Source organism: Ovis aries, chromosome 19 (genome assembly GCF_016772045.2).
Source record: "Ovis aries strain OAR_USU_Benz2616 breed Rambouillet chromosome 19, ARS-UI_Ramb_v3.0, whole genome shotgun sequence".
NCBI classification, from domain to species: Eukaryota; Metazoa; Chordata; class Mammalia; order Artiodactyla; family Bovidae; genus Ovis; species Ovis aries.
Genome location: NC_056072.1, coordinates 20,145,038 through 20,171,481, shown reverse-complemented (window position 1 = coordinate 20,171,481; position 26,444 = coordinate 20,145,038). Strand labels below are relative to the sequence as shown.

General features: G+C 38.7%; 1 protein-coding gene and 1 non-coding gene across 2 annotated transcripts in view; one reads left to right on the top strand and one right to left on the bottom strand.

The window, feature by feature from the left end:
* LOC101102845 (5-formyltetrahydrofolate cyclo-ligase-like) overlaps positions 1-20,251 on the bottom strand; it is a 73,665-nt gene extending 53,414 nt beyond the window's left edge. The window contains exon 1 of the mRNA XM_060402714.1: positions 20,158-20,251. Coding sequence (XP_060258697.1) covers positions 20,158-20,251 — 94 coding nt within the window. The remainder of the gene's footprint in view (positions 1-20,157) is intronic.
* A 1,052-nt stretch (positions 20,252-21,303) lies between these two features.
* On the top strand, positions 21,304-21,375 carry TRNAW-CCA (transfer RNA tryptophan (anticodon CCA)). Its single transcript has one exon. It is a non-coding gene; the product is annotated as a tRNA-Trp (tRNA).
* Positions 21,376-26,444: the final 5,069 nt, after the last annotated feature.

Below are 26,444 nucleotides of genomic sequence, written 5' to 3'. Positions count from 1 at the left end.
AAAATACAGTCTTTCACTATTTCCATTGTTTCCCCATCTATTTGCCATGAAGCGGTGGAACTGGATGCCATGATTGTTCATTTTTTGAATGTTGAGTTGTAAGCCAGCTTTTTCACTCTCCTCTTTCACCGTCATCAAGAGGCTCTTTAGTTCCTCTTTGCTTTCTGTCATAACGGTGGTATCATCTGCATATCTGAGGTTATTGATATTTCTTCCTCCAATCTTGGTCCCAGGTTGTGTTTCATCCAGTCCAGCATTTAGCATGCATAAAAGTTAAATAATCAGGGTGACAATATACAGCCTTGACATACTCCTTTCCCAATTTGGAACCACTCTGTTGTTCCATGTTTGGTTCTAACTGCATCCTTATTAATAGTTTCTCTATTTCAGTGGATGAGAGCTACTGAATAGCTAACCCACACTGCCATGCCAATTCAGCCTAAGAGTCTTGAAATCACAGAGCTCACAAAAAAATCTATCACTGTATTTTGGGGTGGTTAATAATTGGAATATTTTTTTCTAAGTTGAATATATATGCAATGTGACCTCTGCATATACATATAAAGGTTAATGAAGCTTTGCTTTCTTATTGTACCATCAATAATTTGGGGTATATTTTATTTGTAGATTTACTGCATTAGAAGTCTCTTCCTATTTCAATATGAGTGTGTGTTTTTCTACATGTGTGCGGATTTGTTTTTCCCTTGGGCATTTTTTGAGAGCTATAAACATTTCCTACTCCTGACATGATGAAGTCTTAAATAGAAATGATTTGGAGATTTATTAAATATAAAAAGGATTAACATCAATCAGGCTTAATATATGCAGTTGAATAACCCAGACTTTTTCCTTTAATTAGCAGTGTATAAAGGAAACATCTCCAAAGTGGAGTGATTAGTATGTAAGAATCTTTAGAGGATGTTCTTCCTCCTTACTATGAGAAAGAGATTTTTCAGCAGAAGTTAGTCATAGATTTGCTTCCAAGATGCCAGCTTTACCTACTGGGTCTTAAAAGGTTAGGACTGCAGGATTAAATGATGTCTGATATCACAAATGAGTCAGCTAACTTGTAACATGGTTCTTACTTTCTTTGAGAGGGTTCAGACATTCATTTGATGAGACTTCAGTAGAAGACTAGTATCAACTGTGAACTCAAGAAATAGGTTTGTATTTCCCTTTCTCTGTGTTCTCTTTCCCTTAGCTCCTAACACATTAGAAATTCACTAAGACGAAGTTGTAGCTAACACCTTTTTAGATCTTATTTCTTAAATTACTTTGGATATTATTCAGTTCAGTTCAGTAGCTCAGTCATGTCTGATACTTTGTGACCCCATGGACTGCAGCACACCAGGATTCCCTATCCATCACCAACTCCTGGACCTCAAATTTGTGTCCATCGCATTGGTGATGTCATCCAACCATCTCATTCTGTGCCATCCCCTTCTACTCCCGCCTTCGATCTTTCCCACCATCAGGGTCTTTTCTGATTAGTCATTTATTTTCATCAGGTGGCCAAAGTTTTGGAGTTTCAGCTTCAGCATCAGTCCTTCCAATGAATATTCAGGACTGATTTCCTTTAGGATTGACTGGTTGGATTTTGTTACAGTCTAAGGGACTCTCAAGAGTCTTTCCAACACCACAGTTCAAAAGGATCAATTCTTCATCAGTTCAGTTCAGTTCAGGCACTCAGTCATGTCCAACTCTTTGTGACCCCATGAATCACAGCACACCAGGCCTCCCTGTCCATCACCAACTCCCAGGTTCACTCAGACTCACATCCATTGAGTCCGTGATGCCATCCAGCCATCTCATCCTCTGTCATCTCCTCCTCCTGGCCCCAATCCCTCCCAGCATCAGGGTCTTTTCCAATGAGTCAACTCTTCACATGAGGTGGCCAAAGTACTGGAGTTTCAGCTTTAGCATCAGTCCCTCCAAAGAAATCCCAGGGCTGATCTCCTTCAGAATGGACTGGTTGGATCTCCTTGCAATTTAAGGGACTCTCAAGAGTCTTCTCCAACACCACAGTTCAAAAGCATCAATTCTTCAGTGCTCAGTTTTCTTCACAATCCAGGTCTCACATCCATACATGAGCACAGGAAAAACCATAGCCTTGACTAGACAGACCTTTGTTGGCAAAGTAATGTCTCTGCTTTTGAATATGCTATCTAGGTTGGTCATAACTTTTCTTCCAAGGAGTAAGCGTCTTTTAATTTCATGGCTGCAGTCACCATCTGCAGTGATTTTGGAGCCCCAGAAAATAAAGTCTGACACTGTTTCCACTGTTTCCCCATCTATTTCCCATGAAGTGATGGGACAAGATGCCATGATCTTAGTTTTCTGAATGTTGAGCTTTAAGCCAACTTTTTCACTCTCCTCTTTCACTTTCATCAAGAGGCTTTTTAGTTCTTCTTCACTTTCTGCCATAAGGGTAGTGTCATCTGCATATCTGAGGTTATTGATATTTCTCCTGGCAATCTTTATTCCAGCTTGTGCTTCTTCCAGTCCAGCGTTTCTAAGCAGGGTGACAATATACAGCCTTGATGTACTCCTTTTCCTACTTGGAACCAGTCTGTTGTTCCATGTCCAGTTCTAACTGTTGCTTCCTGACCTGCATACAGGTTTCTCAAGAGGCAGATCAGGTGGTCTGGTATTCCCATCTCTTTCAGAGTTTTCCACAGTTTATTGATCACTCAACTCTAAATATTAATATATAACTAAGTGATCACACTTATTATCAAATGTTATAATTGGAAATATAGACTAATGTTCTAATGTCTGCCAGTCAAGTGTGATCCTGAATTATACTGGCAAAGAAGGAGACAAAAAACATAGAAATTTAGATAATTTTTTCATATAATAATTTTATAACTTTAAGAGCTGAATATCTATTTTTTTTGAATATCTATTGACAATGTTTCTGATTTCTTATTTATACCGATGAATAGTAGGGATTGTTGAAAATGCATTGCCCCTTGGAGGGCCTGTGAAGGGATTATGGCAACAGAGTGGGATTCTTTCTTACCTTTGCTTGTGATTGTATAGGCTGATTATGGCTATGACAGAGGTCCAAATATACTTTTAATCTAGTCAACAAAGTGGAGGTTGTAAAAAAGGCTCAATGGCTAGTACTGTTTGCTTTAGTCTGAAAACTAAAGCTGTCTATTTTTTCTACCCACCCCAGGTCACTTTTGCATTCATGCAATTTTATTAACCATAATGACACCTTTGTTTTGATACTGTTTCTGTCATCTAAACATCTCAAAAGATTTTACAAACAGAAAATAAAGATATTTTATACAAAATAGTTAATTATAAAATGTGTGTTTGCGTGTGTGCACGTGCACTCAGTCATGTCTAACTCTTTGTGACCCCATGTACTGGAGCCCACCGGGCTTCTCTGTCCATGGAATTTTTCAGGCAAGAATACTAGAGTGGGTTGCCATTTCCTTCTCCAGAGGATCTTCCCAACCCGGGGATCAAACCCACCTCTGTTGCATCTCCTGCATTGGCAGGGGGATTCTTTACCACTAACAATTTCACATTTATTCTCCATTTAGCCTACTTCCAGAGAGAATGAGAAGAGAGTTCGGGGAGGGGTCTCTGTGAGGCATCCTCATCAGAAGATTCTTAAGCTCTGAGGGCTTCTTGAAATCCTTGTCAGTGTTGTGCTGTTTTCTATTCTTTCACCTGTTTTCTATTGTCTGCCTTTATTTTTTTCTTTACCTACAAATTTGAATATATATATGGTAATTGCAAACAAAGGTACAAGTTTTATGAAATTCAAATTACCATCACTAATTAAACGAGGTAAATGATCATGTTTGGTTAAAACAGAATGCTCATGTTGAAGATAATAATGGAAATATAGAAACTCAAGTCTATTTTGGTACTTTTTTTTTCTTGAATATTTCTAATGTCTGTCTGCCTAGTGTGTAGTATAAAACAAGGGTCCCCAAGCTCCAAGATCTAATGCCTGATGATCTGAGGTGGAGATGATGTAATGATAATAGAAAAAAAGTACACAATAAATGTAATGTGCTTGAATCATCCCCAAACCATACCTTTCCCTCACCTGGCCTTGAAAAAATTGTTTTCCATGAAACTTGTCCATGGTGCCAAAAATGTTGGGGACTGCTGGCTGATATAAAACATTTCTAACTTTAAGATTTTTTTTAGCTGTGTTCAGGGCATTCAGATTCATCACTGACCAGTCATTAAAAGTGCCGATTTTAAGATAATTCCCTACAATGGTCAGGTTCAATTGAAGATATAGTTAATGTTACAGTGCTATTAAAATTCAAATTAAATTAAAGAAAGAAGTTAAAGTGTTAGTCACTCAGGTCAGTAGTGTCAGACTCTTTGCAATCCCATAGACTGTAGTCCACCAGGCTCCTTTGTCCATGGAATTCTCCAGGCAAGAATACTGGAGTGGGTGGCCATTTCCTTCTCCAGAGTATCTTCCCAACCCAGGGATTGAACCTGTGTCTCCCACATTGCAGGTAGATTCTTTACTGTTTGAGTCACTAGGGAAGCTCAATTCAATTAATACCCTGTATAATTAATGAGTAAATTAGGGACAGAAAAATTCTTCTTGGTGTATTTACTACCACATTTTCTATTAAGAATCTGTGGTAAACTGGCACAAAATTGAGAGTGACTCAGGATATCCATTGTTATGTGAATATCATACTAACTGCTACAATGCAGATTAGTAGGCATTTGGCATGTCTATACTATAGTGCTTTGAATAAACTGCCCATCTTCTTTCCTTTTTCACATTAAGATGCATAAGGAAAGTGGCATAAAGGCCACTATGGACACAAATGCAAAGATAGGCCTCAGGTAGCCAACTAGACCAGAGATCAGCAACTTTTTTTCCCCTGTTAAAAGCCGAGTAATAAATATTTTAGTCTTTGAGGATCATACAGCTCCATTGCAACTGCTTGACTTTGTCTGTGACTGCTTTTGAGTTACTAGGACAATCTATAATAAATGAAAGTAGCTGTGTTCTACCTAAACTTGCTTTTCTGTGGCTGTAAGTTTGCAGACCTCTGATCTAGATGTTGATTTCTCCAGTATGATACCAGTTAGACATATGGGTCTATTGACATTGACTTTAAATTAATTAACATTAAGCATTATTATTTTGTTCCCCCATAAACTAACCACATTTTAAACACTTAAGAACCACATATGGCTAGCATCTTCCATATTAGACCATTGCATATAGAATATTTTTATCTTTACAAAAAATTCTATTAACCACACTGATAGAGGATTTCAAACATGCTTACACGACTAACTCTAGTGATTATTATGCTTATGACACAAAATATAAGTACCTATGTCTAGGAAAACTCATAAGCTCCTAATATAGATTCCCAAACCTCCCAGGGGTAAACTAAATTTGATTTTATAAATATCTTAAAGAGTGAAATGAGTTAAGTCTTGGTTCTTAGTAATATACTTTTGATTCTTAGGAAAGTCTGTGTCTCTGTCATCTTACCTGTTCTATGGGAAATACAACATCTACTGAGTTTACCATAATGTGGTTTTGAATAGGGATTTTTGGAAGCAATTGGCAAATGTTTTAGGACCAAGTAATAGCATATAGCAGCAAAAATATTTTGGGGAAGACAAATTAGTGTGATAACTGATATGGTGGAAAGAGAGGGCCAGGAACTCAAATCCTAACTTTGCCATTTTCCATGGGAATTTCTGCCAGATCCTTGATGTCTCAAAGCCACTTTTTGGTCACCATCAAAAGAAGGATATAAGTATTAGTCCCTTAGAATTGTGAAGATCAAATAAGGTGATGTACTTAAGGCTGTTTAACACAGTGCCTGGTTCAGAGTAAGTCCTCAGTAAATGACAGCTATTACTGTTGCTACCCTGATCGAGGAAGGAGAAAACATCCCATGAGGCATGAAGACTTCCTGCCACAGCAGAAATATCCAAGGGTTGAGTCACATTCAGTTCAGTTCAGTTCAGTTCAGTTGCTCAGTCGTGTCCGACTCTTTGCGACCCCATAAATCGCAGCACGCCAGGCCTCCCTGTCCATCACCATCTCCCGGAGTTCACTTGTCACATTACAAGAAATGAAAGTAAGAAGGGTAAGCTAGAAACATGAGAGAAAAAGCAAGAAGGGAAGAAAATAGCATTTTAAGTGTATACTGATTGGTGGAAATGGATATATCATTTAGAGACTAATGGAAAATGTGCTGACTTCATGAGGATGGTATGAAGATGGATACAATTTAAATCTTTTGTTTTGCAAAATATGCAAAGATCACTTAAGTAGAACAGAGCTTCTAGAAATGCTCTCACATATTAAATGCTATCCAAGTGTAATGGATTATTACAGCATTCTTCTCTAGACATAAGCTACTGTTGATACTTGCAGACCCTCTTAGAGACCTTCAGATGAAATGATGTAGATCCTTTCTGGGTTATATTGACTCATCCACCCAGGGTTCATCTGTTCCATTTAATGAGCATACCCAGAGATTGTGGGATGAAGTTAAAAATGGAATGAAGCCACCCAAATCTGTCTGCTAGTCATAGATGACCAACTGTCCCAGTTTACCCATGACTGAGGGGTTTGCTGGGACACCAGATTTTCATTACCAAAACTGGAACAGTTCTTGGAGAAAACTGAGATGATTACTCCCTATTAGTTATTTAGGCATCTGGAAGGAAGGCTGCTTAATGTAGGCACTTGATAGACTAGCACTAACCTTCCTTCTATCGCCCTTGCTCCCAGTGTATGATGAAAACATTGGTGAAAATTAGGGAGCTGAAAACACCAGTTCTAGAATTCTGACCTTAGAATGACTAAATTGACTAGTTTTTTGTAAAATTCTATAATACCTGGATGCTAAATTTTAAAAGCATCTTAGACGTTTTCTAGCTCTGCAATCTTAAAACCTTGAAAAGCTGTAGTGTAGCATTTTTTTCTTCAAAGAAAAGCTCAATTGAAAATATTTTATGGAGAAATATAAAAATTGGTGAAGAGTTACTGAATCTTATCTATTATTGCATCTCTTAACCCTTTTGTACCCTTCCGAAATCATATGCTTCCCAAGAACACAATTGGAAAACAACTGACCTTCTCCATACCCGTCCTGTTACACATGAAAAAACAGACCACAAGACATCACTTCATTCCTGAGTTTTGACAGCTGATGCATATCAGAGCAGGAAATCAAACTCCAGGCACATTTATTGATAAAATGAGCTTAAAAATGTATTGATAATTTCAAAATTTCTGCCAAAGCCCCTGATTTTCCACCTTGGTTACCTGTTGGGAACACTTGGGATGCTTAAAAAAAAAAAAAAAACAAAAACACACAGACACCTGGGTCCTATCTGTAGAGGTTTTGAATGTAACACTCAGTTGTGTCCTGGGCATAGGCTCCCCAAGTGAATCAAACTCAAGGCAAAGTTAAACACCACTGACCTACAATAAATAATAATACCAAACAAACAAATCATCACCCCAACACTCACTCACACACATGCACACATACTGGCATTACAGTCAGGAGATGTGGATTTGATTTCCTCTCTCTCAGTGATTGGTTTGTGACTTCTAATAAGTGCTACACGATGCTTCACGAGATATTGTCCAGTTGGTTTCAAACTTTTTACATCCCTAGAATCCTTCTTCAAGTGAAAATTTTGTGATACATCATACACCTAAGGACAGAGTTGCTTTGGTTAAAAAGGAGACGACGGCCTCCCCTTTTTAGATGCTACCAAAGACTACTGAAGCAAGTTTACAGAACTTTCATGCTCTAAGAAAGCCACAGGGCACTACTGATCTGTAGAGCTCTACTTTATTTCTAAATTATGACTTGACTGGATCAGGCTGAATACATGTTAGGAGGTCTCCTTGCACTCGATTCCGCATGACCTGATCCACATGCAAGGTCTATTTTGGTTGTCTGATAAAAGAGGAGTATTGACCTTTGATCAGTTTTTCTGATGAATAAAGTCATTTCTTTCTTACTAGGCAGCTGTAATGCTATGATAGGAGCTATGTAATGCTCCAGTGTTCTACCCTTCATATTAGTAGGACACAATATTTCTAATTGAAGGACTTTTAGTCCCTCTCCCTTGGCCAATCCCATAAATATTTTACATCACAACTTGAGCTGAAGGGTGGCCTTTGACACTTTGAAAAATTGGGTCACAATTGGTTTGATCTGAGCAAATTCATGAGAGGCTACATCATCAAGAAATAGTTCCCCTTCATTATTTATAAGAACACAGAAGCAGATGTGCAATTGTTCCCTATATAATTTTCATACATAAAATATCATGTACATGGAGAATGCTGTCAGATAACATAATACACTGCATTTATTTTGGGGATGGCGTCATCACTTTGTCAGTGTGTTTAGTAAACATGTTTCCATTATGGTGAGTAAAGGACTGTCAGTTCTGTTTCCTTTTCAGATATCCAATGGCTTTCAGAGTCTCGCCAAATGTCTTGGTCTGTTTTCAGTAAGTTGTTTATTCAATATTTATTTTCTTTCTCCCTTCATTTATTTATTGTTGAACTTTCCTTGATATTAGCAAAAAAGTGAAAAGTTTTTCATCAGGGATCATTTTTCCTCCTCACTTCTTCTGAAATCCAGCTATCTTAAAGATTCACCTTGCTACCTGTTTGCAGAAGATGTCAGATGCCCTTCACTCCGCCTCTCCACTGGCTCTTATTTGAAATGAGTTTGCAAATATTGTGTATGCATAGAAGCAGGTTGGGTTTTTTTCCTCACAAAGTCCCTATCAGTTATTAATAACATATAGAATCTATATCAGTAGAGCTATTTGTCTTTTCAGGCAGAAGGTAACCATGCCTGCCTCACAAAATCCAATATAAATCTTTCTCATTGCTAAATTTAACTTGGAAAGAGAGAGCCTTTTAATTGAAAAGGAATTGTCTCCATGAATGAGGGTGTTGAAGCAAATTTAGAAATGTGGGATCTAGCTTCCTGGGCTGTTCATTTCTGTAATTGAAGAGTCACTCTTGCTTTGCTTTTAATTCTTCATGATTAGACCTTTCTGATAATACTGTCATTGTTTTTAAAAGACATCAGGGCTAAATCACATGCATAATGTTTATTATTTGTCTGTAATTTCTGTATATGGATACTGTTATCATTTACACAAAGCGTATCTGCAGAAAGCTTTCTGGGAATCTGTAATATGCTTACTCTTTTTTCCCAGAATTGCCCTTGGAAGTCCAATATCTCTGCATGTGCAGGTTTTCTGGATTAAACTGAAGAATAATCTCTAGCCTAAGCTATACTCACATAGTATTTTGTTTTTACAAATTTATTTTATTTTACATTGCTTACAGTATTATATAATATTCAATTTGTTGTATTAAAATATGTATTTCAGTGCATTGGTTTTATAAGTGTTTTATTATTATTATTTTAAGTTCAAACTTATTGTTATAAGTGTTTTATAATTGATTTGTTCATTTAACATGGTGGTGTTTTTGATATTTCCAAATTTTTATGGAATTTTTTTTGTAGTTTCATAGTATCTACTTTCACTTAGAGAATATGAATCTATTCTTTAATTTTTTCCCACTCTTATTGGAATATAATTGATATGTAGTATTAGTCCAGGGTGTAGAACATAATTATTTGATATATGTACTGAGAGTGTGAGCCCCTTGAGGGCAAGGGCTATTATTCCAAATGTGTATAATCTTAGCATCTATTATAATACCTAGTTATTCAGAAATTCTGGAGAAGGGAACGGCTACCCACTCCAGTATTCTTGCCTGGAGAATTCCATTGATAGAGGAACCTGGCAGACTAAAGTTCATAGAATCGCAAAGAGTTGGACATGACTAAGGGATTTTTCACTTCACTATCCACTGGATCATGGAAAAACTGAGAGAGTTCCAGAAAAACATCTATTTCTGCTTTATTGACTATGCCAAAGCATTTGACTGTGTGGATCACAATAAACTGTGGAAAATTCTGAAAGAGATGGGAATACCAGACCACCTGACCTGCCTCTTGAGAAATCTGTATGCAGGTCAAGAAGCAACAGTTAGAACTGGACTTGGGACAAAAGACTGGTTCCAAATAGGAAAAGGAGTATGTCAAGGCTGTATATTGTCACCCTGCGTATTTAACTTATATGTAGAGTACATCATGAGAAACGCTGAGCTGGAGGAAGCACAAGCTGGAATCAAGACTGCTGGGAGAAATATCAATAACCTCAGATATGCAGATGGCACCACCCTTATGGCAGAAAGTGAAGAACTAAAGAGCCTCTTGATGAAAGTGAAAGAGGAGAGTGAATAAGTTGGCTTAAAGCTCAATATTCAGAAAACATCATCATGGCATCTGGTCCCATCACCTCGTGCCATATAGATGGGGAAACAGTAGAAACAGTGGTTGACTTTATTTTATTGGGCTCCAATATCACTGCAGATGGTGACTGCAGCCATGAAGTTAAAAGACACTTACTCCTTGAAAGGAAAGTTGTGACCAACCTAGATGGCATATTAAAAAGCAGAGACATTACTTTGCCAACAAAGGTCCATCTAGTCAAGGCTATGGTTTTCCAGTAGTCATGTATGGATGTGAGAATTGGACTATAAATAAAGCTGAGCCCCAAAGAATTGATGCTTTTGAACTGTGGTGTTGGAGAAGACTTTTGAGAGTCCCTTGGACAGCAAGGATATAAAGGAAATCAGTCCTGAATATTCATTGGAAGGACTGATGTTGAAGCTGAAGCTCCAATATTTGGTCACCTGATGTGAAGAACTGACTCATTGGAAAAGACCCTGATGCTGGGAAAGATTGAGGGCAGGAGAAGGGGATGACAGAGGATGAGATGCTTGGATGACATCACTGACTCAACGGACATGAGTTTGTGTAAACTCTGGGAGTTGGTGATGGACAGGGAGGCCTGGTGTACTGCTGTTCATGGGGTCGCAAAGAGTTGGACATGACTGAGTGACTGAACTGAACTGAATCACCCTGGATTTGTAGGATTTATAATCTTGCTGACTACATGTTTTAAATATAATATATTTGAAGTGTTCCCTTAATTTCACTGTCTTTTCCAAACTACTGATCCACAAAAAGCTTCATTTCTCAGGAATCACGTATTAAATCTTAGTAAATATTACATCACAGGGAGGAAACCTAGTTAAATAAGGTAGGATGAAATAGTCTGTTTGGTGTATCATTGTTTACTCTTCACTCTTTTTTGTCTATAGCATCATTCTTTAATATTTCATTCTTTTTTAAGCTAAAATAAAATATGCATGCCTAATACACATAAGGAAAAAATAGCTGCTAATAATTCTCAGTAATCTCATTTTGATGTATCAAGCACCTCAGAAGCGTTATCATGGCATGCTTCTTTTCCCAGTAGGAGGCAGAATAATACAGTGGATGGAAATGGAAATACTGTGGAATACAGTGGATGAAAATGTGTACAGGTAGTAGTGTATATATAGATTTTGTCACTTCCTGATAAGTATTTTAAGAAAATACCAAGTCTTTAATCCTCAATGCTTCTTATAAAGGTAATAGTAATAAGTTAAGAGGCTCAATGACAATATTTAAAATTCAGTTCAGTTCAATTCAGCCTCTCAGTCATGTCTGACTCTTTGCGACCCCATGAATCACAGCATGTCAGGCCTCCCTGTCCATCACCAACTCCCGGAGTTTACTCAAACTCATGTCCATCTCATCTGTGATGCTATCCAGCTATCTCATCCTTGGTCGTCCCCTTCTCCTCCTGCCCCTAATCCCTCCCAGCATCAGAGGCTTTTCCAATGGGTCAACTCTTCGCATGAGGTGGCCAAAGTACTGGAGTTTCGACTATAGCATGAGTCCTTCCAGTGAACATCCAGGACTGATCTCCTTTTGAATGGACTGGTTGGATCTCCTTGCAGTCCAAGGGACTCTCAAGAGTCTTCTCCAACACCACAGTTCAAAAGCATCAATTCTTCGGCACTCAGCTTTCTTCACAGTCCAACTCTCACATCCATACATGACAACTGGAAAACCATAGCCTTGACTAGATAGATGTTTGTTGTCAAAGTAATATCTCTGCTTTTTAATATACTATCCAGGTTGGTCATAACTTTCCTTCCAAGGAGTAAGTGTCTTTTAATTTCATGGCTGCAATCACTATCTGCAGTGATTTTGGAGCCCAATAAAATAAAGTCTGACACCGTTTCCACTGTTTCCCCATCTATTTCCCATGAAGTGATGGGACCGGATGCCATGATCTTAGTTTTCTGAATGTTGAGCTTTAAGCCAACTTCTTCACTTTCCTCTTTCACTTTCATCAAGAGGCTTTTTAGTTCCTCTTCACTTTCTGCCATAAGGATGGTGTCATCTGCATATCTGAGGTTATTGATATTTCTCCCAGCAATCCTGATTCCAGCCTGTGCTTCCTCCAGTCCAGCGTTTCTCATGATGTACTCTGCATTTAAGTTAAATAAATAGGGTGACAATATACAGCCTTGACATACTCCTTTTCCTATTTGGAACCAGTCTGATGTTCTATGTCCAGTTCCAACTGTTGCTTCCTGAGCTGCACACAGGTTTCTCAAGAGGCAGGTCAGGTGGTCTGGTATTCCCATCTCTTTCAGAATTTTCCACAGTTCCTTGTGATCCACACAGTCAAATGCTTTGGCATAGTCAATAAAGCAGAAAGAGATGTTTTTTTGGAACTGTCTTGCTTTTTCGATGATCCATCTGATGTTGGCAATTTGATCTCTGGTTCCTCTGCCTTTTCTAAAACCAGCTTGAACATCTGGAAATTCACGGTTCATGTGTTGCTGCAGCCTGGCTTGGAGAATTGTGAGCATTACTTTACTAGCATGTGAGATGAGTGCAATTTTGCGGTTGTTTGAGCATTCTTTGGCATTGCCTTTCTTTGGGACTGGAATGAAAACGGACCTTTTCCAGTCCTGTGACCACTGCTGAGTTTTCCAAATTTGCTGGCATATTGAGTGCAGCACTTCCACAGCATCATCTTTCAGGATTTGAATTAGCTCAACTAGAATTCCATCACCTCCACTAGCTTTGCTTGTAGTGATGCTTTCTAAGGCCCACTTTACTTCACATTCCAGGATGTCTGTCTCTAGGTGAGTGATCACACCATTGTGATTATCTTGGTCATGAAGATCTTTCTTGTACAGTTCTTCTGTGTATTCTTGCCACCTCTTCTTAATATCTTCTTCTTCTGTTAGCTCCATACCATTTCTGTCCTTTATCAAGCCCACCTTTGCATGAAAAGTTCCCTTGGTATCTCTAATTTTCTTGAAGAGATCTCTGTTGTTTTCCTCTATTTCTTTGCACTGATTGCTGAGGAAGGCTTTCTTATCTGTCCTTGCTCTTCTTTGGAACTCTGCATTCAGACGCTGATGTCTTTCCTTTTCTCCTTGGCTTTTCGCCTCTCTTCTTTTCACAGCTATTTGTAAGGCCTCCCCAGATAGCCATTTTGCTTTTTTCCATTTCTTTTCCATGGGGATGGTCTTGATCCCTGTCTCCTGTACAATGTCATGAGCCTCATTCCATAGTTCATCAGGCACTCTATCTATCAGATCTAGGCCCTTAAATCTATTTCTCACTTCCACTGTATAATCATACGGGATTTGATTGAGGTCATACCTGAATGGTCTAGTGGTTTTCCCTATTTTTTTCAATTTGAGTCTGAATTTGGCAATAAGAAGTTCCTGATCTGAAATTAATCAGGAACAAGATCTAACATATCTAGCAATCAGTATGTTAGATATAATTACTTGAAATCTTCTCCCTCTTCCTCCCCCTCCTCCCATCTATTTCATTTTCACCACAATGTAGTTTTTGAGCTACTGGTATTAATTAGATACATCATCCCTCAAATGAGTTGAGGAAGTTGTAAGCCACTATATAAACTAAGCCCCATAAAGAAGGGATTTGGTTTATTAAATGATACTACTCCTGCGATTTCTATTTAACAGAGGAGTTTGAAAGTGGTAAAGCCTTAATGAAAATGCAGATGAAACAGATGGACATTTCTTTCTTACTAGGTCTTGGTTCCATTGTTTCTCTAGAGGAGATGTCTTTCTTTTTAGTCAACAATGGGGGCAGTTCTTCAACTTCCCCTTGAATCACTCTTTAGACACTGCTGTGGGGCATAGCAACTGACATGCCCCACTAATGCCTCAAGATAAGCTTTAATCCAACTCCATAAATCCCAGGCTGTATAAACTGGTCTACTAAAGTGTGCAAAGTATTGGTTCAACTCTTTCAAGAAACATCTAAACAAATAGTTCTTTAAGCAGGAGCCTGCTGTAATTCACTGGAAGTCTATTTTGTGCTTGAATGAGCCCTGGAACAATACTGCTCTACTTTATTCAGAGAGTTATGCATGATCGCATAGATAAGAAACAAGTATCAGGAATAGCCTCTGCATAAAGTGTTATTGTCTTATTAACCCATCTACTGGGCATACACAGGGCATGAGATTCAGCCCAGCATGTTTATGGAGGAAGGAGATGAACTTTCTAAAAATAAGTTGGTATATAGTCAGAATCTGGCCAGAAAAGGACATCCATTGCAAATCACACGTATTTGGGTCTAAGGAAAACACTCAAAGTTTTTGAATAGGTGGAAAACACCTGCCTTTTCCTTTGCTTTCTTGTAATGCTGGATGTCTTTGGGCTTACCTATTGGTTTCCAGAAATAGATACTCTGCACGCTATAAAAGGGTTCCCCTAAGTTGGTTTGATGTATAGTGACAGACATCAAAAATGCAAACTATAACCTGGTGTTTGAAGGCCTGCATAATATTACTCCCAATCCCCTTTTCAGCCTTGTTTCCACTGTTCTCTTCCTGAACCCTACTCTCCACCTAAGCTGAGCTCTTCTAAATCCTTTTAACTCGTTTTATTTATTCCGTTCTCTCTCTCTTATTGTCCTGATCTTGTTTCTCCATTTCTTAAAATCCTGTGTTTTTAAGGACAACTCAATGTCATTTCTTTCTTAAAGCTTTATTGTGATCTCTGTAGAAAATTTTCGGGTACAAATTGGTGGTAGTTTTATCTTGGTTTTGTCTTTCCCTTTTAATGCATTCTTCTTTGTCAGGAATGCATTTAATGCATTTTTCTTTCCTGTCTTCTTTATCTTTTTTTTTTCTTTCTCATAGTACCTACCACAGGAATAGTGCTTCTCCAACTATTATAACAAGAAAAAGACAGACTGAAGGTTTGTGACTTTTCTTGAAATTATCCCTGAAGTCTCAGGGCAGATAACTAAAAGAAAATCTGGAGAGAGAGAGGCACCTGCAGGGATATATGAGATGGAATCACTTGCTTACCTAGAGCATATGCTGCTGTTGCTGCTGCTGCTAAGTCGCTTCAGTCGTGTCCAACTCTGTGCCACCCCATAGACGGAAGCCCACCAGGCTCCTCCTTGGGATTCTCCAGGCAAGAACACTTGAGTGTGTTGCCATTTCCTTCTCCAATGCAAAAAAGTGAAAAGTGAAAGGGAAGTCGCTCAGTCATGTCCGACTCTTAGCGACCCCATGGACTGCAGCTTACCAGGCTCCTCCATCCATGGGATTATCCAGGCAAGAGTACTGGAGTGGGGTGCCATTGCCTTCTCCGACCTAGAGCATATGGTCTTTCCATTTTTGCAGGGTTCATTACCTCTCCTTCTTGCAACACTCAGTCAATATTTCTGAAACTTTACCTTTAGAGATAGTCACCATAAGTTTATAGGGTTTGTAGTCTTGTCCCTATAAATTTATTTTTTATTATTAATAATACATGTGAAGGAAATTTTCTTAATTTCTCTGTTCTCCCTCTAACATATGATACATGAAGCTTTGGCTCTCCCCAGAGTCAGAAACTATTACCTGGTCAAGTAAGTTGAAGATGTCCTTTTGATTTGGCCTCATCTTTTCTTCACTCCTTTTTACCTATACATACTAGCATTTCTCAACATATCATTCTTCTTCAAGATAAAGTTAAAAGAAAATGGGTATGAGACACACTGAAGAAAAGAAATGATGGCTCACCTTCATTGAAGGTGGGAAGTAGATAGTGCAGTTTTTCAATATTCTAGTCTTAACTTCTTTTCTCTCAGCCAGTTCTAAGGACTGAGGCATTTCACTTCTTTCAACATTGGATAAATTGAGACTAGCTGATGAATTGGTGGATGTCAAGTGTGGGAATCTGGGAGTCTGTCAACCAGTGGATGGTGTATATGGGGGCGATTCACATGAGGAGTAGTTCACAAGATGCAGACATTTGTATATTGCCCTCCACCAGCTTCTCACAAGGAAGACTGTGGTAGATCCTAAGAAATCTTCCCTCATGGAACTGACTGGGGGACAGCAAGAATAGCTACTGTGGTTGAGGCCTAGAAGTCCCCTGAACCCTTCTCAACTCCTAGATGGAAAGTTCTTAACCTGAGTGTTATCAGTTCAGTTCAGTTCAGTCACTCAGTCATGTCCAACTCTTTGCCACACCATGAATTGCAGCACACCAGGCCTTCCTGTCCATCATCAACTTCCAGAGTTCACTCAAACTCACATCCATTGAGTCGGTGATGCCTTCCAGCCATCTCATCCTCTGTCATCCCCTTCTCCTCCTGCCCCCAATCCCTCCCAGCATCAGAGTCTTTTCCAATGAGTCAATTCTCGCATGAGGTGGCCAAAGTACTGGAGTTTCAGCTTTAACATCAGTCCTTCCAATGAACACCTAGGACTGATCTTCTTTTGACTGGACTGGTTGGATCTCCTTGCAGTCCAAGGGACTCTCAAGAGTCGTCTCCAACACCATAGTTCAAAAGCATCAATTCTTCGGCACTCAGCTTTCTTCACAGTCCAATTCTCACATCTATACATGACAACTGGAAAAACCATACCCTTGACTAGACGGACCTTTGTTGGCAAAGTAATGTCTTTGCTTTTTAATATGCTGTCCAGGTTGGTCATAACTTTCCTTCCAAGGAGTAAGCGTCTTTTAATTTCATGGCTGCAGTCACCATCTGCAGTGATTTTGGAGCCCAAAAAAGTAAAGTGTGACATTTTCCACTGTTTCCCTATCTCTGCCATGAAGTGATGGGACCAGATTCCATGATCTTCATTTTCTGAATGTTGAGCTTTAAGCCACTGTTTTCCTCTCCTCTTTCACTTTCATCAAGAGGCTTTTTAGTTCCTCTTCACTTTTTGCCATAAGGGTGGTGTCATCTGCATATCTGAGGTTATTGATATTTCTCTGGCAATGTTGATTCCAACTTGTAGGGTATAGAAGACAGAACCTGTCATCCTTAGGGTACTGGAAAATGGAATTTTTTTAAAAAAGTAATTATATTCCCAGAAGTTGTCTTTTGTTGTTTAGTTGCTAGGTCATTTCTGACTCTTTTGTGACCAGGACTGGACTGAACCTGAACTATAGCCCCCCATGCTCCTCTGTCCATGGGATTTTCCAGGCAAGATAGAGGGGCAGTTTGCCATTTTCTTCTCCAGGGGATCTTCCCAACCCAGGGATCAAACCTGTGGCTCCTGCTGCACTCTCTGTTTTGGCAGGAGGGTTCTTTACTGCGGAGCCACTGGGGAAGCCCCCAGAAGAGAGGCAGGAATATATGCAGGAGGAACTACAAGGATAGGCAGAACTGGGGCCCTGGACAGGCTCCACCATAACGCTGGGAACACAGTTCTTTCCCAAGACTGAAGACCAGCCACTCAGGACTTTCCCCTGCTCCTCTCTATTAGGCTGAGGAGCATCAACAGGAAGCAGTGGTGAGGTCCCTCCAGGGGAGCTGGAAAAGAGACTCTCGCTGAAGCATATCAGGAGGGAAAGGTCTAAACCTGAATTCAGAGGGACATTAATCAAAACTCTGCAAAGCCAGCCCCTACTCTACTCAAAGCATCTCTAGGGGTCTTGAAGCCTGTGGTATTCTGGGGGTAATCACCACAATAACAAACCAGAAACCCAGTCTAACTCCACTCTAAGAGCTACCAAAATACCCAACCCTAAAGGCATGGCAGAAGAAAAGGAATGATCCTTTCTAAGCATAAAAACTGCATGGGCTTTGCTTGTGCCTCAGATGGTAAAGGGTCTGCCTACAATGTGGGAGACCCGGGTTCAATCCCTGGGTCAGGAAGATCTTCTGGAGAAGGTAATGGCAACCCATTCCAGTACTCTTGCCTGGAAAATCCCATGGATGGAGGAACCCAGTAGGCTACCGTCCATGGGGTCACAAAGAGTCGGACACAACTGAGCGACTTCATTTCACTTCACTTCAGTGTAAACTTTCTGACACAATGTCTGACCTGCAACAACAACAACAAACTGTAAGGCAGGGCCTCAAGGGTATGGTCTCTGCCCCACAGCTGTTGAGACTGCTACTCAGCATGCTCAGAAGAGCCCAGTGTACCTCTCTTTTTCACCCAGGATGCCATACATAATACCTCACTGCATTTAGTGTTCATGTCTCCTCTCAGAACCCGAATGTGGGTAAATTTTCAAAGTTATGAGTCTGATCCCCAGGATGCCTTCTGAAACACCCCAGGTAGAAGAGGGATCTTCAGAGTACCCCACCCTTTGGAGGCTTTGAGGTTTTTAATACATTCAGTGGAAAAAAAAGAAAGAAAGAAAGAAAGTGAAGTCGCTCAGTCCTGTCCAACTCTTTGCGACTCCATGGACTATAGCCGGCCAGGCTCCTCCGTCTGTGGAATTTTTCAAGCAAGGATATAGGAGCAGGTTGCCATTTCCATTTCCAGGGGATCTTCCCAACCCAGGGATCGAACCAGGGTCTCCCATACTGCAGACAGACTCTTTTCTCTCTGAGCCACCAGGGAAGCCTGATACAGTCAGTAGGTATCTTTAATGTGTGTAGTATTCATATTTTAATTTGAAAATATATTACGTATGTTTTACACATAAATGCTAAACCAAAATTCTGGAACATATGAAAAACTAGAGAGTTCCATGGAACAGAGTCTGAAAACCACAGAGCTGTAGCATCTCTCTTATTTCCAATTCTCACATTCTAGAATTCTAAGAGATCAGATAGATAGAGGTATATAGGTTTTCTCAACAAATGTTTGTGTTATAGCCAAATTTGCTAGACTAAATTGATTTCAAAGAGCAAAAGAAACTCACAGTAATCCAACTGCAAGGTATATGAACACTTAGCCCCCTTGATATTCTGAGTCCAAGTTTATGAAACAAACCAAGGAGTAAGCCTTTGTGGCTGCATTCTCAATTAGTATTTGCTGCAGTTGCTGTTTAAGGTTTTGAACTTGCCTTTTTTCTGTAGAGCCTGAGAACATTATCCCTACAAATAAGGTAGAAAGTTCTGCTTGTTAGAAGTAGATAAAGAGATTACATGCTTATCTCTATGGTATCTCAGTACACTGCAAGTTGGGGAATTGAATACATCCCTGTTCAAACAAGCAGTGTGCTCTACTTGTCTGCTCGCTTTATTCTGTTCTCAAAAGACTTTCTAAAAACATAGTGGTTGCTCAGATTAGAATTTTACTGATTCTTGGCGAGTAGATTGTAATCAAGCAAGTCCTTCTTTGATGTTAACAAAGAAGGCAAGGAGATCAACAAAATCCATGGAAAGAAAAATTGTTCAATCTTCCATTATGACTACAATGATACAGTTAGAGGGCAATTAATAAACCACCCTTGAGGAAATTTTCTGTGTTCATTTAGATTATTTTCTTGGAAGTAACCATGCAGTAATTCACTATGAAAGAATGACATGTTTCTGTCATGAATAATGAAACCTCAAACATGCTGATTGAGAAAAATTCTCTTAATGATTCTAGCATGTATTTAATTGTGTATACCTATAGTTTTTCTCTTAAAATTTTGATTGACAAGTTTCTTGTCTTGTGGAATCAAATGACACCTTTTCCGGAAAAATTCTCCTAATTAGTTCACCATGTTGTTGTTTTTTTAACCGATTTGTATAGACTGTAGAAACTGTATGGGCATTTAAACGGGACTTTGTACCTGCTATTTTCAAGTTTACAAGACTTGATGTTCTGGTTGTTCATGGTTACATAACAAATTGCCTCAAAACTCAGTGGATTTAAATAGCTATAATAATTTTGATTGGAAATCAGGAAAGTTCTAGAAAGAGTAACAGTACTTACTTGATATTTCTCGTGTGCTGCCAGTGGTTAGCTGCCTAAGCCTACCATCAACTGAAAGCTTTGGGCTGAAATATTCAAGCTGACTTCCTCCCATAGCTGGCAGTGAATGACTGGCTGCTGGTTAGAACATTTACATATGACTGCTCTATGGTTAATGAGCATATCACAGCATGGAAGTTTGGTTCCCAGAGAGGTGGTCCCAAGGGGAAGAATCTAGAAGACAAAGTAATTCACTCAATGTTTTCTGAAACATTGTGTTCCTAGCAAAGGAGAAAAACAGTAAAATGATATATCAGGATCTGAGTTCAGATACCATGTAACACTCATTTACCTCAGACCCTTGAAGACAAAGGTACTGATGCTTCCTTGTACTTGATTTTGATTAACCAGTATTCTAAGTGAGGGTTAATTTTTAATGTATAGTGAACTTGGAATATGAACTGGGCAGAATAAACCAACTGACTTACATGTATAGAACCTAGTTTGGAAGGAAGAGGAAGACCATATAAGATTTTTTATACCAAAATCATCTATTTTATAGTCAGTGTATTTCTGTTGGATCTAGTTATTACTAGGAATGATATTTTGTCCTAATAATTAATAATTTAAAACATTGTCCTGCATTCAGGGTCAACTAAGCAAAGCATGGAATCTAGTGCAAAATCAAAATGTAGATTGTGTCTAAAAAAGCGAGTAAAAGGGCCATTAAGGGCACTAAAATATAAAGACTTGTTTTCCTTTTCTTTTGTGATCTCTCTTACCTTGTCATATCTTGATATTTTAGAATCTATGTAAAGAAAAATTAAAATTTTAAATTATTGGCCTGACTTTACCTTTTATCTTTTGGCAACTCACTCCAGTATTCTTGCCTGGAGAATTCCATGGACAGAGGAGCCTGGCAGGCTACCATCCATAGTGTTGCAAAGAGTGAGACATTACTGAAGTGACTTAGCATGCACGCACACACTTTTCATCTTTATATTGGGCAATACTAGTTACTAATGAAAACATAGGCATATTTCATTCATAGGTGAACTCACCAAAATTACACTGTTCATATTTTCTAATTCATTTATGCATATGTTTTTCATTCTTAACAGAAGAATAGAAACACTGCACAAAACTAACAATTGGTTTTACTTTGCTTCCCTGGTGGCTCAGAGGTTAAAGCGTCTGCCTCCAATGCGGGAGACCCAGGTTCGATCCCTGGGTCGGGAAGATCCCCTAGAGAAGGAAATGGTAACCCACCCCAGTATTCTTGCCTGGAGAATCCCATAGATGGTGAAGCCTGGTAGGCTACAGTCCACGGGGTCACAAAGAGTTGGACACGACTGAGTGACTTCACTTCACTTCAGGCATGTTGTACTAACATATTTAACTTACAGTAAGTAGTGAGGAAGAATCAGAATAAACTATGGGCTTCCCTATGTTCCCATCTCCTTCTGTGTCCCCATTTTTACATATGTAGTTGGCTGGCACAGAAGAAAATATATGATAGGAATCCTTAGCTGTTTAGTTTCTTAGAATGATGTTGTCTTTTTATCTTCAAAGCATGTTTTGGTTTGAATGGAAAGTGTAGTCTCACAGAGCTATCAGCACCCCACTTACTCCATTATAAAAGGAACAGGCCTACATTATACAACCTTCAAGTCTCCCTGAGTTCCCACATATCATGGATCCATCAGAATTTTGTGTTTATGGGGCACTGGCACCACTACACGCAGGCAGGATGTCAAGGAAGGGCAGCAGATGTGCATTTTGGGTGTATCTCTTCTCTTGTGTCATCTTCTCATTGTCCCATCAGACTTCATTGACAAAACACAGGTGCAAAGCTAAAATCAGTAGCAATTCCAAGACAGAAACAACAAAGCTTTAAATCAAGAGTGAGGCCCTTTTCAGCATGCCTGCCTAGTTTGCACACTGATAAAGTCACCTCTGTCTACACTTTACTCCTGTTTTCTGGAACAACTCTAACTCAAGAGTGGATGGTGGAGGGCGCAGAAGAGATGAAAAAACCTGACCCCAAGTGTAGGTGGTCTCATGTTAGGGGTTTTAAATAATGTGGACACATACATTCACTACTAGAGATAATTTCTCCAGGCCAGAATACTGGAGTGGGTAGCCTTTCCCTTCCCCAGGGGATCTTCCTAGCCCAGGGAATGAACCCAGGTCTCCCGCATTGCAGGTGGATTTACCAGCAGGGAAGCCCAGAGATAATTACATATTCATCTAAACATGATTTTGGTGAAAATCTGTCTTATCCTGGAAAAGAATAAACAGAAAGAGCTACTTGAAAAATACACTGTGCATAAACAGATGTTGCCTAAGTGGGAGACAAAAAATTCATCATAGAAGGATATCAGATGGTTTCTAAGTCATAAACTCTAATTTAGATGATGTTTAAAACATTTTAATTTTTTCCTCCCGTTTATTAAATTCCTGGTTCCTAAAAAATAAGAACCATGTGCCATAAATCCTGACTCCCGGAGCTCCTGCTATCTTAGATATGAATAGGTTTACTTAGAAGTTTCACTCCTTGAATGAGGGAATGTGGCAGGAACTGTCTCGACAGATTGTTCCAGCTTACTTTGGGCATCTCTGACCCATGATTCTGAAGACAGATAGTAACCCAGAAATGGATTTGTACCTTTTACACCTCATTAGCTTACATTCTCCCTGCCTGTCTGACAGGGCAAAGATTTATGATTCAGGAGTTCTCTGCCTCACTGCTTATCTTTCCCACCTGGGGATTGAATATTTATTTTCAGCTTCCACCTTTGACCATTGAATTTGACTCAGCGAAGCATGTATAACAATGACTCTTAGTACTACAGTTGTAAATATATTGCTCTGTTGATGTATTATCTTTTAAGGGGGCAAAGTGGACATACAAAAATTAAATTGCATAACACAACCCATTCGATGAAGCTGGGAATTTTCTGTTCTTGAGAGATATATCAGTGCATTTTGGAGAATTTATCTTGTCTGTCAAGTCAAAGCTGGTGAAATGCAGGTGCCTAGATGGATAATGGAGTAGGTCTTAAATTTCAAATGTTCAGGCAGTTTTCACATATTTCACTTCAGGGGAAGTCAGTTTTCTTAGTTTATTGAAAAGGATAAACTATTCTAAATAACTCTACTTCTTAAATTTTTAAGTGAAACTTGAGATAGAATTTGTGTCAGATCTTTATATGAAATATTTATTAAATGCAGTAAAATTCTTTGTTGAATTTGCAGTAGTTGAACAGCCAGCAGAGCTTGACCTTGCTTATTGCCAGACATATCCTTTTAAGCTACAGTGTAATGACCAGGGAAAGGGTTTGTGAGGTTCGAGATGATGTTTGAGACAGAGTTGTAATCCTGTATCAATCTTTCAGAGCCTCAGTGGCATTGTCTCTAAAATACTCACCATAATTTATATCATGGTTGTAAAGGTTGAAGACAGATTTCTGGGCACAGAGGACTGAGAGAGATAGAGGCTCTGACTTCTAAACTCAGCTGTCCTTGTGGACTCAGTGTGGTCTGCACAAAAACACATTTGGTCCTCACAACCTTCCTGTGAGTTTGGCTCAAAGTGTTTGGCTGCTCTTTCCAAAGGAGGCTAAAGTACAGAGAAATTTAGTAAATTTCCTGAGTTCACACAAATAGGAAATAATGAGACTGAGTCTGAAGGACTGATTGTTTGCTTCCAGCATTGGTAATTATGCCTTTGATCTTGGAAAGAATTAAATGCTAACTTTGTTTTCAAATCTTCAGAAATAATTTTGTACTGATTCCAAGGAAATAGCAGTTGTGCGTTTCATGGGCAGTTTTAGTCATTTCCCTCAATAAAACATGACCATAACATCATTTATTTGTCGAAAAACCACAAGTGGGAGGTCAAGATAATGCAAGAAATTAGGATTGCAAATACAAAAGAATACTAATTACAAATAAATCGATAGTTGTTTATCTATACACATTTAAGAGTCAGTATAATCTCAAGAAGACAATTTTTGGTTTGTTCATAGATGTGGTGACATTTTAAATTGGCTTTCTCACTTGTAAAAACAGCGTTGAAAATAAGCAAACAATATTCCAAAGTAAATTGATCAATCTTAAGCCATTTATTCGCACAGGTGCAAACTCCTTTGAAAATCACATAAAAATGAATGTTGGCTGTTTGTTTAGAACTGAAGTTAAATGGTTAGAAAGGACTCAATGTGTATACATTTTAAATTTCAATGAACAGTGGCAATATGTCATTTACTTTAAACTAATGCCAAGTATCATGACATAGGACATGGTTTGCCTAACAGACTAAAATCAAAACCTCCAGGAGACTTTTTAATAAGTATTTTCAGGAGAGTAAAAACATTTACTCATATTTTAGCATATTTATTTTAGCATAGAAATATAGTGGGCTTTAAGAGAAGCTTTAGAAACAAGAAAGCTCACTTGAATTCTACTGCTTTTATGTATCACTGTCAATGGTAGGTCATACGTTTAGCAAATTAATAAACATTTGTTGAGCCACAGGTGTGCCAGACTTTACACCAGAAATAGGCTAATAAATGTGAACCAAATGAACACAGTCTTAGTGAGCTGTTGATGGGGGTGGGGCGTGATAGATAGTGGGAACAACTCAGATGCAGGCAGTAAGTGAATGCATTGCATGTGAAGAATTTAAAAACAAGAGTAAAAGGGAATAAAGTTGGTCTGCTTTTATCATTATATTGTAGAAATTCTAAACAATGTCAGTCTTAACATAGCCCTCCCTTTGGGGGCAGACTTATCTATATACCATTGCCTTCTTTTTATGAAAGAACATTAACAGCTTTACTCAAAAAACCGTAACAGTCCAGGTATCAAATAACAGATATGTGCACAGAATGAAATAATACTCAGTAGTGAAAAAGAGTAAATTAATATCAAGTCAACAATATGTATAAACCTGAAAAATACCATAAACAAGATGAAAACTTACATGGGAATGCCTTCTGTCTGATTCCATTTATACAAAGATCAGGAACAGGAACACTAGTATATGGTAGAAACTGATTGAAATAATGGTTGCCTTTGAAGCAGCCTGGGTGGAATTTGATTAGAAAGAGATATGAGAAATCTTTTTTGGATGATGGTCATGTTCAATATCTTGATAGGGTTTTGTATTACAGAGATGTATGCATTTGTCAAAGTGCAACATATGGACATTATTGTACTCAAATTTTATGTCAAAAGAAGAAAACTATAATCAAATACTTAGTTCAGTTATATAAATATGTATAGTTTATGGTGAAATCGACTGACCTCTGAAATTAACTTTGAAATGCACCACAAATAAGATGGATTGATGAATAGCTAAGAGACTGAGTAGATAGTAAAATAATAAGACATTAGCGTTAGAGTGTAGGTGGTGGGCATACAAGTTTACTACAAAATTTTTTCAATTTTTTATGTTTCATAATTTTGATAATACAATATTATAAAAATGTGATAGATGATAAATTTTTTAAAATTACCTGGCATATAGGCCAGGTAAATTCCATGTACTGATTATTGAAGAACCTAAAGTTACAATTTCCAAAGGGGATGACTTACATTCAACCTAGGCCAACTATCATACACTCCAGAAATTGAAAGTCATATTCTGCCAATGCCCACTGCAGTCCATCTCATTTATGAAAATATTTCATCATCTGTCTGTGTCTTACTTTGCCTGCCTTTAGCAGTAACCACCGTTCACCTCCAAACCCAGGATACAAAAGGATGGTGATCTTGGTGAACTCCATTTGTAAGCTGATGTCCAGGTATTTAGTCAAGTCAGTCAGTTCAGTCACTCATTCGTGTCCAACTCTTTGCAACCCTATGGACTGCAGCATGCCAGGCTGTGAAAAGAGTTCCTTACTGCCATATTGCATGAAATCCTTATTGCCAAATTCAGACTTAAATTGAAGAAAGTAGGGAAAACCGCTGGACCACTCAGGTATGACCTAAATCAAATCCCTAATGATTATACAGTGAGAGGGAGAAATAAATTTTAAGGGACTATATCTGTTAGAGTGCCTGATGAACTATGGATGGAGGTTCGTGACATTGTACAGGAGACAGGGAACAAGACCATCCCTAAGAAAAAGAAATGAAAAAAAGCAAAATGGCTCTCTGAGGAGGCCTTAGGAATAGCTGTGAATATGGAAAGAAGAGAAGCAAAAAGCAAAGGAGAAAAGGAAAGATACACCCATTTGAATGCAGAGTTCCAAAGAATAGCAAGGAGAGATAAGAAAGCCTTCCTCAGTGATCAGTGCAAA